Below are 20,130 nucleotides of genomic sequence, written 5' to 3'. Positions count from 1 at the left end.
TCATCCTCACTCAGACGACTCTAGCAAGTAGGTATGTGTGTAAATGCTCCATCCTCAAGGACAGAAGCACAACCTTCACCGCTTAAGTGTGGACTGCACGTAACGACTTCCTTCCGATGAGAAGCGTGTGGAAAGGGGGGAGGGGGAAAATAACATCATAATGAATGAGCCTGACAAACACTCCCTTTGGCCAGGTCATCAAGGTCAAGGTCACCATCAGATAAGTCATATTGATATTATGTACCCTTGATAGGTGATTTAAATGACACTTTACCTCTGTGGATTTCTTCAAAAAGAATTCCAGTTTAATCATGAGAGAAACAGCAAACAAATCTTCACTGAGGACATTTAAAAAACCCCTAACTGGTATTCTTTAAAATGAGTCTGAGAAACTGCCAAGAAGAGCTCAGGAGACATAGCACCTGCAGGTAAGGTGGTGTCCTGGGTAGGACCCTGGAATAGAAAGGGAACATTATGGCAAACTAAGCACATCTGAATACAGGCCTATCCATCACCAACTCAACAAAGGTTGGCATCTGTCCAATATGCCAGGATGCTGGAGAATTCCACAGGTCTGTATACTGGTCCCAGCATTAAATCCTCTTAGTTTAACAGTGTATTGTCCAGAAAGAGTTAAAGTGGCAGGAGGAGTAAAAACAGCAATGGGTGAGTTAAACAAACCCAGGCCTGGGCAGTGAGGGAACCAGAAGAGCACACGTTGGGCACAGTGCCCAGTACTCACTGGATTCATCTCACCTCAAGAGACTCCTGACGGCTCAGTTCTGCACTCTAGATGCCACAATCACGGACCCTGTAGTCCTCTTGCGATCCTGCTCCTGAGTCACACACAGAGTGGAGCTTTAATTGGGGCCTGGGAAACTTGTACCCTCCCCCCATTGCTATGAACCCTAAGGCCAGGAACAATGCCACCATCCCCTGTGCACAGCTATTCCTTGAGCAGCAAATGCAGGAGGAAGGGCGCCAAGGGTCCATTGGGGGAGGGGAAGTAACTAGGGCAGGAAGGAGAAGTGCCACCTGCCTCTTGCAGTCTCCATCTTCTTCTTCTTCTTCCTGTGTACCTTCCAAAGGTACAGTCCACCTCTGAGGACCAACACCATGACCACGACAGACCCTAGGATGCCTCGAAGGGAAACAATAATCGCCTCTCCAAGTGAACCTGTTTCCCTCACACGGAGAGAACGAAGAACATTAAGGCCAGACAGAACTTGAGATGCCCATTGCCAAGGGGAAAGAGAGCGAGCGAGCACGTGGAGAGGTCTGAAGGGTCCTGGTTCAGGAGCTGAAGAGGGAGGAGCTTGGCAGGTTCATTCAGTCAGCCTCCTCCTGAGCTCCTGCTTGAGTCCAGGGAGACTGGAAGGAACAAGGTGTGGTCACCCAGAGAGAACACTGAGAAAATACCAAAGTCTACCAGCCAGAGAGACTGCCATGCAATAGAGGTTTCCACCCATACACAGGTCTTCAGGGAGGGCTTCCTAGAGGAGGTGATGTGTAAAACTGAGTCTTGAGGCAGGAGTAGGAGTTTACTAGGTATTCAGGTTGAGGACTGCATTCTGGGAAGGAAGAGCCCCAAGTTCAGGCAATGGCTGTGGCAAATCATTGGCCTTAGAATTGCCATCACCTCACTGTGGCAGGGAGGAGCTGGCTGAAGAGGATCAGAGGGAGGAAGAGTCTCTTTCCAGAGGGTCTTGAGGGTCTTAAGGGTCATGCTGAGTGTTGACCTTCATCTGAGACTCCAGTTTGGGCCCCAGAAGAGGGTAATACAAGGTTTTAAGTGATGCTGACACATCACATCCCCCCCCCCCCCCAGCAGCTGCTATAGGCTGGGCTAGAGGGGCAAGACTGCACACAGGGGACCAGGCCATTCTTCCATTCAAGGCAACACCATGAACCACTTTGCAGGATGTCCTGCTTGGGACAGGGATTCAAAGGAGAACTAGACCTGGCCCTGCCCTCAAGGAGTTCCAGGCTACAGAGGAGACAGATCCATAAGCAGAACATTGCTACTTTGTCTGTGGACCTCAAGGTCAGTGGCGTGTTCCATGCGTGGCGGGTGGCCATGACTGCCCCTTTAGGGGGTGATGCCTGGGGCAGGGTGGCTACAGCACCTGCAGGGCCCTGTGAACATGAAACCCCAGGGCCTCTAGTTCCAAAGTGAGTTAACATGTCAAGATGGCACCTGCACGGTTTTTAACCAAGAGAGGGGCCTTTCTGAGTCCAGGTGACAACACAGGTCTCATGCACAGGAAGTAGCTGTGCCTGCTGGGGGCTCCTTCAATAGGAATAAGTCAGGACATGAAGGACGGGGGCAGGAGGGCTGATGGTGGAGGAAACCGCAATACCAGATGCTCAAAAGCTCGCAATAGCAGGACACATTCAGGAACACCACGCAAGCAGCTCGGTGTGAAGCCCAGAAATGTGGGCAGAGGAGCATGTGAGCCCTGAATCCCACAGGGAGTCACTGTGTCAAATCCCACAGATGACAACCACCAGGGATACATCTGATTACTTTTCCAAAAGACCACTCCAGACACACAATGAATGAGGAATGAGTGTGGGGAGAGGAGCTGGAAGGCTGCTGCCTGGACCAGCAGGGGCCAGGGGTGGAAAGGAGAGCCTGGACTGAGACACTTAACAGCAGATGCAACCTGGATGGGCTGCCCAGGCTCCTGAATGGGGTGACCCTCTGGAAGGTGGTGCTAATAACATGATGGGGAGAAAACCCAGAACCTTCATCCCACTGCACCCGAACTCTGAGAGTGCCCCTCCCCTGTGGCAGGTGCACTCACCATGGGCGTCCCTGAGGTGGCAGACTTCCCCAAGGTCGAAGGTGGCAGTTTTCTGGTCCACTTCGTTGCTGACCACACAGGTGATGTTGGTGTAGGGCTGGCTCCAGGGAAGGTGCACAGCCAAGGTCCAGGAATTGGGGGCTGGTCCCAGTGTCACTCTCTCCTCCAGCTCCCTGGGGAGGCCCTTGCCCTCCCAGGTCACCTTCAGGTCCTCTGTGTCCCCTGAGGTTCTGCACTCAATGGTGACATTGCACCAGCCATGAGTGATGGATGGTGACTTAACCAGGATCTGGGGAATGGGCACAGGCTCTGGGACAGGAAGGAAAAAGAATGGAGCCTCACATGAGTGGAGAAGGTCACGGTTCTTGGTTTCACATCCATTATCTCACTGAAGCTCTGGCATCCTCACCCTCAGGATGGGGAGGGCCTTTTCCAGATAAAACTCAATGGGTACAGACCCCAAATATATAGAAGGTACTGTAAGAAAGGAAAACACTGAGTTAAGCCCTATGCGAGCTCCTAGACTGAGCAAGTGTTAAGACTCTTCCATAACAAAACTAAATGCGGGAGTTCTCCTTGTGGCTCAGTGGGTTAGGAACCCGATGGGGTGTGTGTGAGGATGTGGGTTTGATCCCTGGCCTCAGTTAGTGGGTTAAGCATCTGGCATTGCTGCAAGCTTCTGTGTAGGTCGCAGATGTGTCTTGGATGTGGTGTTGCCTTGGCTCTCGTGTAGACCGGCAACTGCAGCTTCAATTCAACACGTAGCCTAGGACCTTCCGTATGCTGCAGATTTGGCCATAAAAAGAAATACAGAAGAAAAAGAAAACTAAATGCTGGGTCATCTTTGAGGACCATTATTTGCGAGAAATCAGGGTGTTTCCTAGCGGGGGAAGACGTCTGGAATGAAGGAATTGACCTGGTCCAGGACCTTGCCCTGCTTCGCCTGCTCAGATGACACCTGGAACTGCAGGCTCTGGTGGAGGCTTGACCTCTGCCTGAACTGGATGTTCAAAGAAGAGCCATTTCTGAGAGATGCGGTCATAGTGACCAGGCATGACACCTCCAAGGGTGGAACGTGCCACTCAGCTTGAGGTCGACACAAAGTGAAGTGACAGATCAAGGAGCCAGTCTCACAAATCCTGTGGGAACTTAAAGCTGCAAAAGACACTCTCTCATAGCAGATATTTTCTAAACAGTAGGAACTTTAGGGCAAGAAAGTGTTGGTTAACTGCTTTTATATGGTGCAATGTACGCTTTCTGCCCTACCTACCAAGACTCTTAGAGCTGGATTTGGGGAGTCTGTGTGGGTGAAGCTGGCCACAGGCCAGTGCTCAGGAAGAGGCAAGGGGGCAGGAAGGACTAAGTACACATGAATTTCCAAATCCTGGGAGGCAGACGAGGTACCCCAGCCACTCTAAGGATGCCCACATGATAATCCTCAAAGCCTATGAAGATGCAGGTTACATGATCAAGGGGGAATTAGGGGACAGAGAGACTTACAGTTGTTCATTGGCTGCCCTTAAAATAGAGGTGATTCTGATGATCTGGAGGGACCCAATGTCATCACAAAAAGGCTTGAAAGTGAAAGAAAAAAGAGTAGCTCAGAGGGATACAATGTGAGAAGGATTTGGTCCTGTGACTGCCAGCTTTGAAGGCGAAAGAAGGTGGTCATGAGCCAAGGAGGGCAGGCAACTGCTAGAAAGTCGGAAAAGCAAGGAAACTTTGTCTCCCCTGGAGTCTCCGGGAAGGAACACAGACCTGCCAACCCCTCGAAAGCCCAGGGAGACCATGTCTGATTTCTGACCCACCACACAGGAAAATAATAAATATGTATAGTTCCATACCACTCATTTATAGTAATTTGTTCCAACAGCAACACACAACCAATGCACAAATGAAACACACTCAGTCCTATAATGAACAATGAACATTATGGCAAAAAAATCCTTTTCCCTTAAGTTTCCATTCTCCTCTCCCAAAACACCGAAGCAATTTGCTCCCAATTGTGACTCTCAGCTCTGCTCTCCATTTGCGGTGAACCCAGTACCCTCATTTCAAGGGAGAAAAGAGAATCTGAAGGCTGGTGTCTGGAATGAATCCTCCAACCAGTGTGAGGCCTATGTGACACTCCTAGGGTTAGAAGAAGGACATAAACCCTGGGATAGGGTGGCAGGGGTCACATACCATACACAGTGAGGTGGAAAACCCGGGTAAATTCTACTCCTCCAGTGAAGCTGCCTCGAGCCCGGTACAGCCCACTGTCCTCGGGGGTCAGGTTCTCAATCTTCAGAGACATCATGTTGGGCACATGGACCCTCTGCTGGTACCTGTCCTGGAGGCTCACCCATATTGGAGCTTCCCCAGGACGGACTCGCAGCAGGACTCTGTACTCTGACCCAGGACCAAAGCCCCACGAGACCTCCTCCAGCTCAGCTTCATGCTTCTCAAATATATGAAACAGCACAGAACCTCCTCGGATCCCCTGCAGAAGATCAGGAGCTCCAGGATCCTGAACTCCAGGACCAGGACCTCCATCACTTTTGGTCCCACTGCTGCAAATGCCTAGGGAATTGGAAACAGGAAACAGGAGGATTGTCTCAAGAACAAATGAAAACCACAGAAATCACCTTTCTCATGAAACCCCTCCAGTCTTCTCTCTTCATTCTTGGAAAGGAGCCTAGGACATGACTTTGAAGCAATTCTAGAATCCAATCCTGATGCTGGTGGGTTGTAACATTAGACATGTTACTTTACCTTGCTAACCTTCACTTTCCTTATCTGCCTCATCAGGATAGTATGAACTAAAGAAGATAATGGATCAAAATCACTGAGCACATTTTCAGGGACAGACAGCAAGTGTGTAACTGTAAGAGGCAGCTTCCAAAGTGTCTCCCTAAGTCCCTCCCTCCTGCTGGTCGCACCCCCGTGGAACCCCCTCCCCTCGAAGCTGGGCTGCACCTAGTGACTGGCTTATAAGGAATAGGATCCAGCAAAGGTGAGGGGATGTCACCGGGTGGTCCTGGGTTATATAAAACTGGTCCTTCCATCACGAGAGTCACAGTAGCCCTGAAGAGATGGCCTTGGTGGGAGAGGGGGGTTAAGGCTGTGGAGAAAAAGCCATCCGTGATCTAGGGTCTTGCTCAGATGGGTGGGCTCAGGCCCAAATAAACGAAAGCAAAGTGACCGTAGAGGGAACACCCCCCCCCCCCCGCCCCTTTCCCTTCACACTCAGCCTCTTCCTTGGGCATCGGCCTCACAGACCCTGACCCTGGAGCCTCTCCATCTTCCTCAGCAAGGATCTCCCCTAGTTCTCCCCTCACCTGCCAAGGCTCCACCCACACTCACCCTCTCCAAGGGAGGCACTCTGGGTGGCTCAAAATGCTGAAGTTCTGGTCTCTGTCTCCTCCTCTAAACAACTTACTTATACTGCATTTTTGTAAGCAAGGGAGATCACCTGGGGAATTTTTCTTTCCAAAGACCTCATGGTGATTTGTGCTTGTTTATTTAAAGATGAATCAGAGTTCCCATTGTGGTGCAGCAGAAATGAATTCAACTAGGAACCATGAGGTCGAGGGTTCGACTCCTGGCCTCGCTGGGTCGGTTAAGGATCTGGTGTTGCCGTGAGCTGTGGTGTAGTTCGCAGACACAGCTAGGATCCTGCATTGCGATGGCTGGCATCTCTAGCATCAATTTGACTCCCAGACTGGGAACCTCCATATGCTGTGGTTGTGTACAAAAAATAAAAATAAAAATAAGAATAAATAAAGATGCATCTGAAAACAAATTTTGGTTACCAAAGGGGATGGGGAGGAGGTAGGAGAGACAAATTAGGAGTTTGGAATTAACATACAAAAACCGTACATAAAATAGGTAACCAAGAAGGACCTACTGTAGCACACAGGGAAATATACTCAATATCTTATAATAACATATAATGGAAAATAATCCGATAACGTATGTACGTGTGTGTGTGTGTGTGTGTGTGTAAAATAAATAACTGAATCATTTTGCTGAACTCTTTAAACTAACACAACATTGTAAATTAACTATACTTTAATTAAAAATGGCCAATAGAGTGAGTTCTCTTATGGCACAAAAGGTTAAGGATCCAGCGTTGTCAAGGCTGTGGGTTGGGTTGTTGTTGTGGCATGGGTTCAATCCTGGGCCCAGGAATTTCCACATGCTGCAGGTGCACTGAAAGAAAGAAAGAAGAAAGAAGAGAAGGAGGGAGGAAGGAAGGAAAAGAAAGAAAAAAATGGCCAATAGCCCCTAATTCAAAAAAATTAAAAATAAAGATGTATCTGTCAACACTGGTTAATTTAAAAAAAAAAGAGAAAACAAGTTTAGTCTTAAGCTAAAGATGTAGGCTATGTGGGAATGAGGTTACAGATATAATAACAAGAGTATAGTGTTATTTGGTCAGGAGGGCAAGTTTTTAAGGGAGAAATAGAGGGAAGCTTTTGTGTACTCAACTGTGTCCCCCAGAAATGATATACTCATACCCTAACCCCCAGTACCTCGGAATGTGATCTTCTTTGGAAATAGGGTGCTGGCACATGTAGCCAGGTTAAGATGAGGTCGTTAGAGTGGGCCCTAATCTAATATGACCAGTGTCCTTGTGAAAAGGGGGAATCTGGACAAAGACACACACATTCACAGAAGGAAGACATGGAGTTCCCTTCATGGCTCAGTGGTTAAGGAACTGGACCAGAACCATGAGGTTGCCGGTTTGATCCCTGGCCTCCCTCGGTGGGTTAAGGATCTGGCATTGCGCGGTGTAGGTCACAGACGCGGCTCAGATCCTGCTTTGCTGTGGCTGTGGCCTAGGCCGGCAGGTACAGCTCTGATTCCACCCGTAGCCTGGGAAACTCCATATACCGTGGGTGCGCACCCCCCACCCCCGACACACACAAAAGGAGGAGAGGTAGACTTTGAAAATGAAGTTTCTCCCATCTCTCACGCCTACTGCCCAGGTCCATTCCTGTGGAGGGAAGGATAGGCTGCACGTTTTCGCAAGGTTGGGCTGGAAATTTTTATGTAATTGGCCTTCTTGGGTGTGGGCATCTCTCTTTCCCTTAATGGGTTGCTTATAAGTATTGTGTTATTTTTTATTATTTATTGAAAGCAATTCAATGGCTTCTGGAGTTGATTCAAATAACAGTTTGCAGTGTGCCCCATCTCATGTGAAAGCCCTGTTACTGATGCCTATCCTTCCAAACCTTTATCGATGGAGCTGCAAATACCATAAACCCGTGTGAACACAGCATATCTATTTGTAATTCATTTCCTCATTCCTGATGGTCATTACGGGTGTGATTTTTGACTCTTCCTTTGAACCACTTGTTAACAGCCTATACTGCTTCCTCCATTCATAAGCGAAGTGAAAGTATTTTTTAACACCAAGGTCAGTCCCACACTTAGAATTCATCCATGTTTACATATGCAATTTTAATACAACAATGGACCCTACATGTAAATGTCTATTTAAGCTGAGGCTCAAAGAAACAGACGTCGTGCCATAATCCTATGCGCATTTGGACTTCCTGAGGGACAGTATTTCAGTCTCCAGGGTGCCTCCTTCCTAAAGGATTTTCACCAGTAATTCTGATCAAACAGGGTTTGTCTTATTTTTCGCCAGAGTTGGTAACAGAGGGGGCAGCACCAGGGAAACAGGGAGAAAGAAGCTGGTTTTTATTTCTGCGAAACAGCCAGGAGCCGAAAGAGTCTGGCCAAGGCTATTAGTTAGCGGATGCTAAACAGCCATCGCCTGCTTTCCTGAGCGTGGCTTGCAGACACGTCTTCACACCCTGTGGGGAAGGAGATGACGGTCAGCAGGTGGACACAGCGCGCTGGGTGCCGAGACCCTCTCAGGAGCAGAGACAGAGAAAACAGAGGGGGTGCAGGCTGGATTCCTGGGGGTTGGGGGGGGCTTGAAGAACAGCATCCCCTCCCTCCCTGCCCAGTGCTTCTCCCCTGCGGGAGCTGCCCATCAACTCTCCACCCCAGCCCCGTCCTCCCCAGGAGCTCCCCCTCCCAGCATCACCAGCATCTGAGCAGCCGCTAGAGGCTCACCCTCCACCGAGCTTCTCCTGGGAAAGAGGAAGCCAGCACTCTGCAGGGCTTCACAGGCAGGGACTTTGGCCAGCTGAGCAGCCTAGCCACATCCTCCACTTGCTGGGAAGGAGGAGACCAGGGGGAGAGGAAGTTCAGCCCTCAGACTGCAGGGAGGACCCACCCAGAAGGGCTGGTAAACCCAGCTGGGAGGAAGAGGGAAGAAGACTTAGAAAGAGAAGGGGGCAGCAGGAGCTGTGATCTACAACAGATCTAATCCTGAAGAGGAAGAAAATAAAGCCGACGAGGGTGTGGGTGTAACAAGGTGAGTTAAAATAGATTTAAATAGTATAAAATTTCAAACTCATAAGCCAACATAAAATATTGTCCTTTTTCTGACTCTTCCACCATCATCACACTAGGAAACCCACAGTAGTTAATTGACTGATTGATTGATCGTTTGGTTGTAAAATGAGAACTTCAGTTTTTCTCTCTCTCTTAAAATTGGGACTTTCCTGGCCTCAGGATCTAGGGGGAAAATACCATAATATTGAACATATTTTTCCAGTTAAATAGCATTTTAAAAAGTGCAGAAATCCTACATTTTTTAGTTTAAAGGAATTTAGTCCTTACTACAATGCTCACTGTTATATCACAGTGTTACATGCGCTCCCCAATTCACTGAATTTCATTTATTTCTCTGATAGTTCACTTGGTGGCTAGATGTTAAAACAAAAGAATAGAACAAGAAAAACCTTCGAGGGAATTCCTGTTGGCGTGGCTCAGGGGTAACAACCCGTCTAGTATCCATGAGGGTGCGGGTTTGATCCCTGGCCTCACTCAGTGGGTTAAGGATCCTCCATGGCCCTGAGCTGTGGTATAGGTTACAGAGGCAGCTCCGATCTGGCGTTGCTGTGGCTGTGGTGTAGGCTGGCAGCTGCAGCTCAGATTCGACCCCTAGCCTGGGAACTTCCATATGCACGGGTAACACCCTCAAAAGACACACAAACAAAAAAGCATTCAAAACTTTCATCAGAATTCTCAATGTACAATACCTTTTTGCTTCATTAGTTTTTCCTTAATGTTTTTATCTGTTACAATCATGCAATTTTTCAAAACACACAAATATTTATACATTTTTTGGGGGGACATTATTTTTCCTCCTGTTCCCTTTTATTGCTCAATTCCTCATCCTGCCTGCTTTCTATCCTCTATTTTCAATCTTTTCCCTATTCGCAATCTACTGTGTCTCTTTCTGCGTCTTCTCCATCCTCCTATAAACACGTGGGTGTAGAGATGCTCTTAACTACTGAAGACTGCCCACTTCCTTTGCAATATCAGGATTTTTATCATACGGAGTTTTCTGCATCTTACTAATGGAAATCCATGCATCTGGCATTATAGAAATTGGAAATACCTCCCAACCAATTGGTACGTGCATTTTTTTTTGTCTTTTTAGGGGCGCACCCACAGCATATTGAGGTTCCCAGGCTAGGGGTCAAGTCTGAGCTGTAGCCGCTGGCCTACATCACAGCCACAGACACGCGGGATCCGAGGCTCGACTGTGATCTACACCACAGCTCATGGCCACGCAGATCCTTAACCCACTGAGCGAGGCCAGGGAGCAAACCCGCCTCCTCGTGGATATTAGTTGAGTTCCTTAACCGCTGAGCCACAACAGGAACTCCTCCCCGTCCTTTTTTAGCGGAGAAGCCCAAGGATCCCAGGCTAGTGTTGCTTCCTCCAGCTCAGACCTGCGGTTCTAGTTGGCCCCCCTCCAGAGGACAGCTGCAGAGGCTGTCAGGTCCCCTCTGGGTCCAGACCAGGGCAGCCTCATTCCCAAACTCTGCTCCAAGGAGCCGCCCCCACTTTGTCTCCATCCTTCTCCCCAGGGACCACCAGGTTCCCCCAGCTTCCCTGTCATTGCAGCAGAAGCAGCCTCACCTCCCTGGAAATGTGTCCCTCATGCAGCCAAGGCTCCCAGCTCAGGGTCCCAGCCTCGCCACAACCAAAAGGCCACCTGGTTGTTCTCCTTCACTTCGGGGCTCTAAACCAAATGCACCGCCTTTGCTACCTTATAACACAACTGCTGTGTCTTTTGGTTCCTCGACCACATTAGACACGGAAAGGACACCCTGTGTCATGCTCCCCACACTGGCCCTCCCGCCCAGGAGCCCGGGCCACTCACTGAAGAGGAGGCTGAGGAGTCCCAGGAGCCGGGAGGCCCAGCGGAGGTGGGGGTTTCCTGAGCAGGGCCCCATCTCGGGCTGCCTGCCAGCTGTTCAGCTGCAGAGGAACATCTAGCAGGCAGACACAGGGGAGAGAAGAAGCCCTCTGAGCCCTTTACACAGCACTTCCCCCCCAGGGAGGGGCTAACAAATGATTTCCCCTTTGACCACTGGTCAGCAAGTTAGTTCTGGGAGACAGCTCTGTCAGTCTAGAGAAAATCCTTTTATCTTGTATTTTTAATTTGTTTTTTGGGAGTTCCCGTTGTGGCTCAGTGGTTAATGAACCAAACTAGCATCCATGAGGACGCAGGTTCCATCCCTGGCCTCACTCAGTGGGTTAAGGATCTGGCCTTGCCATGAGCTGTGGTGTAGGTCGCAGTCATGGCCCAGATCTGGTGTTGTTGTGGCTGTGGTGTAGGCTGACAGCTATAGCTCCGATTGGATCCCTAGCCTGGGAACCTCCATGTGCCCTGAGTGCAGCCCTCAAAAGACGAAAGACCAAAAAAAAAATTATTTTTTATTGAAGTATAGTTGATTTACAATATTGTGTTAGTTTCTGCTATACAGCAATGTGATACAGAAATATACATATTTATATTGATATTCTTTTTCATAATTTTTTTCATTATGGTTCATTAAAAGAGAGTAAATGTAGTTCCCTGTGCTATACAATAAGATCTTGCTGTGTTTATCCATTCCATATCCAATAGATTGCATCTGCTAATCCCAAACTCCCCATCCCTCCCCCCTCCACCCCCCTTCCCTCTTGGCAACCACGAGTCTATTCTCCATGTCTGTTTGTTTCTATTTCTTTTTTTTTAGTTTATTCATTTATTTATTTTGCTTTCTGTTTTTTTTTTCTTAGAGCCGCACCTGTGGCATATGGAGATTCCAAGGCATGTAGGTCTAATCGGAGCTACAGCTGCCAGCCTATACCACAGCTCATGGCAAGGCCATATCCTTAACCCACTGAGCAAGGCCAGGGCTTGAACCTGCAACCTCATGGTTCCTAGTCAGATTCGTTTCCACCATGCCACCACAGGAACTCCTGTTTCTATTTCATAAAAAACTCATTTGTTAAATCTGTTAAGTTTTAGATTCTACGTATAAGTGATATCATATATTTGTCTTTCTCTTTCTGACTTACTTCACTTAAAATGATAATCTCTGGTTCCATCCATGTTGCTGCAAATGGCATTATTTTGTTCTTTTTTATGGCTAAGTGATATTCCATGGTATAAAGATACCACCTCTTCTTTTCTCATTCATCTTCTTCCGGTGGACATTTAGGCTGCTTCCATGTCTTGACTATTGTGACGAGTGCTGCTATAAACATTGGGGTGTTTATATCTTTTTGAAGGATAGCTTTGTCTGGGTCTGTTCCCATGAGCAGGGTTGCTGGATCATATGGCAACTCTATTTTTAGTTTTTGGAGAAACCTCGGTCCTGTTTTCCATAGTGGCTGGACTAACTTACATGTCCAAAAACACTGTAGGAGGGAAAATCCTTTTATCTTATCCCTAGCACATATAGCACACACTTAATAAGTAATTTTAGGGAGTTCCCCTCGTACTCAGTGGAAACGAATCCGACTAGCATCCATGAGGATGCAGGCTTGATCCCTGGCCTCATTCAGTAGGTTAAGGATCCAGTGTTGCCATGAGCTGTGGGGTAGGTTGCAGACATGGCTTGGATCCACCGTTGCTTTGGCTATGGCGTAGGCTGGTGGCAACAGCTCCAATTCGACCCCTAGCCTGGGAACCTCCATATACCATGAGTGCAGCTCTAAAAAGACAATAATAATAATAATAATAATAATAATTTTAGGATGAGTGTATAAACCTCAGGGCCTGACATAGTCTTGGACAGACCCCACTCCGTGAAGTCTCAGCCAGTCTGGAGTTCTCACACACTCTTTCTTGCCTCCCTAGGGCAACAGCTCCCCCCCAGGCAGCCCTGCTCACCACTGTCAGCCTCTGGGCTGGCACAGAAGTCACCCAATTACAGTCAGAGTGGGCTAGGCTACTCCTGCTTGGACCCTGACCTCTGTCTACACAATGTAGTGAGTCAGTTTTTTGTTTTTGTTTTTGTTTTGATTTTTGGCTGCACCCATGGCATGCAGAACTTCCCAGGCCAGGGACCAAACCGACACCACAGCTATCACCAGAGCCACAGCAGTGACAATGCAGATCCTTAACCCACTGAACCACGAGGGAACTCCTTAAATTTCTTCTTTGATTTTTCCATAAACTGCTACAGGTAGAAGCTGTGCACAAAAGAGCAAACCTCGGAGTTCCTGTTGTGGCACAGCAGAAATGAATCTGACTAGGAACCATGAGGTGGCCGTTTTGATCCCTGGCCTCGCTCAGTGGCTTAAGGATCCAGTGTTGCCGTGAGCTGTGGTGTAGGTTGCAGACACAGCTCAGATCTGGCATTGCTGTGGATGTGGCATAGGATGGCAGCAATAGCTCCAATTAGACCCCTAGCCTTAGGAACCTCCATATGCTGCAGGTGCTGCCCTAAAAGGACAAAAGACCAAAAAAAAAAAAAAAAAAGAAAAAAGAAAAAAAAAGCAAAGCTCTTTGGGGCAAGTGGCTTGCTCTTGTGTGGCTTCCCAGCTGCCACACACGGGGCAAAGCAGGCACCCCTCCCACAGTATCAGATAGGCACTCGTCTGCATCACATCCAGCATTTCCTTTAAGCCCCTGCCGGCCCTGCTCCTGCTGTCACAGAGGGTAGCCTAGCTATCTACTCATCCTCCTGGCAAAGCCTCGGCTGCCTCAGACTCACTCCCACCTACTGAGGCTCAGGTCCTGACCTCCTCCCCCAAGACTGGAAGTCATGCAACATCCAAGAATTCCTGCCTCCGGCACCCTAGGGAAGCAGCACCATCTACCCAACTCCAGGCAGGGCCCTCTCCTTCTCTCCACCGAGTGCCCTTGTCTCCTCTTCTCAGCTACTCAGACCCAAAGGCTGGATCCTCAGGACTGGCCCCATGACCACACCCTCAAGGTAGTCGCAGCATAGGAGAAAATGTCCCAATAAAATGTAGAAAGGAGAGACCCCAGCCATGATGACTAAGCAAAGTCTAGCCAACTGCCCCAACCAGTCCTCCCCCATGCATCTGCTTCCGCATCTACTACCTTGCCTGACGTCACTCCAGTCCAACTAGTCAAGCTTGGACCTGGAAGATGTAGCCCATAAAAGCCTTGTGAAACCCTTCTTCCGGGCTCAGACTCTGGAGAGGATCTCCTCTGAGCCCGCCGGCGTAATAAAACTGAGTTCTCCAACTCTCCGAGTGCTCGCTTGGTTTCTCGCCGGGTAAAAGAGCTGATCCACTGCAGCCACAGAGCTGCCAGAACTGGTACGCTACAGCCACGGGGCTGTCACCAGAGCTGATACGCTGCAGCGCAGGGCTGCTGGGTATCTGCCGTAACAGCAGCACTGCCTATTAATCGCATTTTTCAGACGTGAAGCCTGAACCTAAAGTCATTATGTGATCTGTAAGGTGCAGAGCCTGAATTCCTGACAACAAGCTCTGGAAAACCCCCACAGCATCACACCCTCTCGCCCATCCCGCTGTGCAGCCTCAAGCAAGGCATCTGGAGTCCAGTCTGTGCTCCCTCAAAACTGCTCCAGAGACTCAGACAACCGAATAGGCAATGCTGGCTGGATCCCCCTCTGCTCCTTCTAGCAGGGAAATTACCTCCAGAGGTGGTTCATGCACCTCATGATCAGAAACTTCTTATATTGGGAGTTCCCATCGGGGCTCAGCAGAAATGAATCTGGCTAGTATCCATGAAGATGCAAGTTCAATCCCTGGCCTTGCTCAGTGGATTAAGGATCCAGTCTTGCCGTGAGCTGTGGTGCAGATCACAGACGTGGCTCAGATCTGGCATTGCTGTATCTGTGGTGCAGGCTGGCAACTATAGCTCCAATTGGACCCCTCGCCTGGGAACCTCCATATGCCGTGGGTGTGGCCCTAAAAAAAAAAAAAGAAAAAAAGAAAGAAACTTCTGATATTGAAAGCAAGTCACACATCCCTCCTCCACATTTCCCTTAACTGTGAGAAGAGCACTCTGTGTGTTTTGTTATTGAAATCATTTGGGTCGCAGGCTTGGGGAGAAGGAAATGAGAGAGGAAACTAGAGAGAAGGAAGCCAGAGAGCAATGTGGCTGGAGACCAAAGCCACTGGGAGGAGAGTCAGTCAACAGATAATCCATGCTGGTACAACACTGGGGACTTGAAAAACATCCAGATGTCTCTCATTGTGAGCATCCCTGCCATCCTGCGCTAAGGCATGAGTCACACACATGTACACACACACACACACACACACCACGGAACCTCTGGTAAGAGGTTACTATAAACAACTACCTGGTACTGGTAAGGTTTTGGAGAATCGAAGGAAGGTACATCTCTCTGTTGTAGCAGAGTGTGTGTGTGTGTGTGTGTGTGTGTGTGCGCGCGCGCGCGCGAGCGCGAGAGTGCTGGGGGCACATGGAAGGTGCAGGATAAAAGAGAAACGTAGACCTGAGTGAGATGGAGAGCTCAAGAGGGAACAGAGATACGAGAGGTGACCATGAGAATGAAAGATCCTGAGAAATTGTAGGAAGGCTGTGGACCTCTATAAAGCATGAGGGGTGGGCACATCTATCTTATTTGAAGTCCAAAGAGCAGCCCAGCTAAGAGCTGCATTACACGCATAATAAATTATCGAAAATCTACTATATGTCAGAGGCTTTCCATGTGTATCTCAATTACATCACAATATCAATCACAAGTCCTCAAGACAACCCTTCTGTCTAAGCACTACATACATATTATAGAGGGGTATCCTGAATATCTAGAGAAATTAAAGAACTTGTTGAAGGTCATGTTTTCAGGAAGCGGCAAGGGGTTCACAAGCTGCCAACAGCTGCCCAGCCTTGGACATGACCGGGAGGGGAAGGAAAGTATTGATTCTGAGAAACTCCTATGATGACTGTGAAAGGCCCTGGGTAGAGAGAGGATGGATGTGTCCTGATGTGGGAGGAAATGGCAGCCCTGGGAGTGAGGAGAGCAGGGCTTGTGCAAAGGACGTGGCAGGAGAAGATCTCAGGTGTGGTCTTTCCAAGACCACCCTGCCTGCGTGAAAGAGAAGAGCTGTCAGCCCAGCCACGCATAGTTTGCCTCAGAGCAGCAGGGCTGCCCCAGCGCTGAGCTGCAGAGAGGGGCAGCCAGAAGCAGGTATAGACTGACAGCCTCTGACCCTCACTAGCCAGTCTTTCCTCCATCTTTCCTCCCCTCCAACCCAAGTCACCAATTGGCTGTTTTTAAAATTATAATTATTTTTCTTAAAACATATAGAATTTGACCTGTAGAAAATAATAACAGAATGAAGAATGGTTTCAGTGGGTCATTTATAAAGAAGTATACAAATATTTTTAAAAAGACTCTGGCTGTAACTAGAAAACAATTAATAATTAAGCATGAATGGTTGGTTCAGCCAATATAGAAACAGTATGAAGGCACCTCAAAAGAATTGAACCTGGGAGTTCCCATTGTGGCTCAACGGAAACAAATCCAACTCGTGTCCATGAAGACTCAGGTTTGATCCCTGGCCTCACTCAGTGGGTTGGGGATCTAGCAATGTGTTGAGTTGTAGTGTAGGTCACAGATACGGCTTGGATCCAGTCTTGCTATGGCTGTGGTGTAGGCTGGCAGCTGTAGCACTGATTCGACCCCTAGCCTGGGAACTTCCATGTGCTATGGATGTGGCCCCAAAAAGCAAAAAAGAAAAAAAAAAGAAAAAAATTAAAAAATTAAAACTACAACTGCTGTGTGGTCTAGGAATCCCATTTCTGAGTTAGTACCCAAAGAAAATCAGAATGGGATATCAAAAGCTCTCTGCACTCCTGTGTGTACTGCAGCACTATTCACAGTAGCCAGGCTGTGGAAACTGACTGTCTACCAGTGGACGATTAGCAAAGAAGATGTGGCTTATATGTACACAGTGGAATATCACTCAGCCCTGAGAAAGACAAAACTCTGCCATTTGTGACAGGCATGGACCTGGAGGGTATTATGCTCAGTGAAAGAAGTCAACAGAGAAAGACAAATAGGATATTGCTTATATCACTTACATGTGGAATCTAAAATAGCCAAACTCTTAGACACAGAGAGGAGAAGGGAGGTTATCAGGGGCTGGGTATGGGATGCTTGGGGAGATGTTAATGGGGACAAACTTGCAACTAGAAGGTGAATACATTCTGAGATCGAATGTACCATAGTGATTCTAGGCAACAGTGCTGTGCTATATATTGCAAGAGACCAGACCCTGAATATTCTCACCACAAAAAGAGAAATGATGAATAATGTTACACGACAGAGGTGTAAGATAAAGCTACAGTGATTATTGTATCATAACATATAAATGTATCAAATTGAAACCATGTACCAGACCCTAAATCTCTGTGTTTTGAAGTAAAAGCCCTTTCCTTTAGCCTCCCAGGCCGCCCCTCAGTCTCAAAAGGCTGATTCAAGGGTTAGCCTTTAGGAAATATTGTTACAGCTAAAAACTAGTTAAATAGTCTCCATTATGTTCTGTCCTGCTTTGGCCCACTAACTCATTATTAATATTTACTTTCTGGTAGAGTTAAATTGTACCTAGTGTCTGGCTTTCCACAAATGAGCTCTTCCTTCTTAATTGCTTTTCTTTACTAATGATTCCTTTCTAGTTAGAGTTATACTGCACCTAACATTTTCTTTTTTTCTTTTTTCTTTTCTTTTTCTTTTTGTCTTTTTGCCTTTTCTAGGGCTGCTCCTGGGGCATATGGAGGTTCCCAGGCTAGGCGTCTAATCGGAGCTGTAGCTGCCGGCCTACACCACAGCCACAGCAACGCAGGATCCATGCCACATCTGCAACCTACACCATAGCTCACCGCGACGCCAGATCCTTAACCCACTGAGCAAGGCCAGGGATTGAACCTGAAACCTCATGGTTCCTGGTCGGATTCTTTAACCACTGCGCCACGACAGGAACTCCAGCATTTTCTTTTGTAATTGAAACACTCCCCAACACCCCTTCCCTGCAAGCAATCTTCATTCCAGAGAGAAGGTCAAGGAACGATAAACCCAGAGACAACCAGAAACCGTCACTGGACCCACTGAAGCTGGATTCGATGACTCTGAAGTGATCTACGGATGGAGAATAATATAGACACCTAATCAATAACCTGTCTTCTGAGCTAAACCTGTAAAACCCCTCGCTGTCCCCTCTCAAGTCAGGACAGAGTTTGGAGGCATTAGCCTGCTGTGTCCTCCTTTGCCTGGCAAAGCAAGAAAGCTGTTCTTTCTCTTCCCCAAAATTCTTTGTCTCTGAGACTTAATTGGTGCCGGGGTACAGAGGACACATTTTCAGCCACAAATGTGGGGGCTCGTCCAGGATCTGACTCAGGGGTGGGCAGCCCTCCCTAAGGGCTCTGCCCTGTCATACCCGGACTGCCATCCTGCCAGTGGGAACTCCGGTGTGGGGATGGAAAGTGGAAGAGAGACCGCCCTAGCAGCTGCCAAAGGCCACCTTCACCTTCCTCCCACCCACGCCAGGAATTAATTTTGGGGAAGGAGAAAGGTTACGTTTGGAACATTGCGACACCTTGGCCAGCATCTGGGTAAGTCCCCCAGGGTGCACTCTGAGGCCCCTTGACTGGCCTCTGTCTGGAGCACTCTTGGTTCCCATCTGGGGGTTCTTTGCTCATTTGTTTCTGAAATCCCATCTGATTTGTAAGGCGTCTTTTGGACCGAGATCATGGGCTTAGTGGGATTTGGAAGCCAATCTGAGCTTTGTGCTGTCTTGATTCTGTTTTTCCAGATTGAGGCTTCTGTTGGCTGGCGAGGATTCTGGTTTTCTTTCAGTGCCCACATAGCTGTTAATTTCGATCAAACATGGGAAGCGCTTCCTCTTCAATTTCATCTCATAGTCCCTTGTGAAAAATTCTGGAAAATTGTTCAACCTATAGTTATACATCTATGAGTAAGGAAAAATTAAGTTTAAACTGTGTGGCCACAACATTCTTTAGACACCAGAGAAAACTGGTTAAGATAAAACTCTTCTGAAATTCCAAAACTTGTTCTTTTTACATACAGAATTAAACCTGGCTTGATGAAAATTTTTTTTCACAGTTCTCACCTTGAGAAAAGAAACACATGGCTACGGGAAAGCCTGTGGTTAACTCTTATTACATCCTTAGTGTACAAATATAGCCTACTTTGTCTGAGACTTCAGCTTTGAGATAATTAGTAGAATGTCCAACCAGAAAGGGGGGACAAAAAGGAGAGGGAAGTCCTTTAAATTCAAGTAAGTAAATTTAACTATTCTAATTGTTATGTTTTGGTTTTACATTTGCAAGGTGAATTGTTATGCAGGTGCAGTCATGATTCCCTATCTTTCCATTTACAGGTTGTTTATTGTTAAAAGGCGGAATTTTTATTATTAAAAAAAAAAAAGTTAAGAAAGGGGAGTTCCTGTCTTGGCTCAGCAGAAACAAATCTGACTAGCATCCATGAGGACGAAGGTTCAATCCCTGGCCTTGCTCAGGGGGTTAAAGATCCGGTGTTGCCAGGAGCTGTGGTGTAGGTCGCCCACAGACAAGGCTCAGATCCTGCAGTGCTTGGCTGTGGTGTAGGCCAGTGGCTGCAGCTCCCATTTGATCCCTAGCCTGGGATCCTCCTCATAGGGCAGGTACGGCCCTAAAAAGACCAAAGAAAAGAAAAGAAAAAAGTGGAGGAAACTATTGGCCGTCACTCTTTTCTCCTGGAGGAGTCAGATTTTGTTCTTTGTGAGTATGTTTACATTTGCCTTGTGTGTACATCTATATGCGGCCTATGGGAGGCTCACATTTGCCTCCTGAGTACAGCCCCTTGAGGTGCGGTCTCCAGAATTTGGTTGATTTCAATTACAAATCAATGAAACATAAATATGATTTTCCTTTGAAATACAACCTGGCCATAACACTCTTTAGAGCAAATTTTAAGATTATCTATGAAATCTCTGTCTGTGTGAA

General features: G+C 47.7%; 1 protein-coding gene and 1 long non-coding RNA gene across 2 annotated transcripts; both read right to left on the bottom strand.

Annotated features, from left to right (window-relative positions):
* Positions 1-283: 283 nt before the first annotated feature.
* LOC125129499 (uncharacterized) lies at positions 284-11,192 on the bottom strand. The gene is made up of 6 exons (XM_047784240.1): positions 11,047-11,192; positions 4,992-5,369; positions 2,808-3,116; positions 1,040-1,177; positions 757-836; positions 284-453 (listed from the first exon to the last, which is right to left on the bottom strand). The coding sequence occupies exons 1-5, from the start codon at positions 11,117-11,119 to the stop codon at positions 790-792; spliced, it is 945 nt and encodes a 314-aa protein (XP_047640196.1). The 5' UTR covers positions 11,120-11,192; the 3' UTR covers positions 284-453; positions 757-789.
* LOC125129500 (uncharacterized) lies at positions 8,478-9,241 on the bottom strand. The gene is made up of 2 exons (XR_007135488.1): positions 8,880-9,241; positions 8,478-8,614 (listed from the first exon to the last, which is right to left on the bottom strand). It is a non-coding gene; the product is annotated as an uncharacterized LOC125129500 (long non-coding RNA).
* Positions 11,193-20,130: the final 8,938 nt, after the last annotated feature.

Source organism: Phacochoerus africanus, chromosome 6, assembly GCF_016906955.1.
Source record: "Phacochoerus africanus isolate WHEZ1 chromosome 6, ROS_Pafr_v1, whole genome shotgun sequence".
Classification (NCBI taxonomy): Eukaryota; Metazoa; Chordata; class Mammalia; order Artiodactyla; family Suidae; genus Phacochoerus; species Phacochoerus africanus.
Note: the sequence above shows the minus strand (reverse complement) of the source record. Positions and strands in the feature narration are given on the sequence as shown.

Bases quoted from the DNA above. Each gene is read 5' to 3' on its own strand.
- LOC125129499 (XM_047784240.1), bottom strand. From the start codon at position 11,119: ATGGGGCCCTGCTCAGGAAACCCCCACCTCCGCTGGGCCTCCCGGCTC. The intron at 3,117-4,991 runs GTATGTGACCCC...TTCCTGTCCCAG, and splicing joins TTTCCACCTCACTGTGTATG to AGCCTGTGCCCATTCCCCAG. The intron at 1,178-2,807 runs GTGAGTGCACCT...TGAGGGAAACAG, and splicing joins CCACCTCAGGGACGCCCATG to GTTCACTTGGAGAGGCGATT.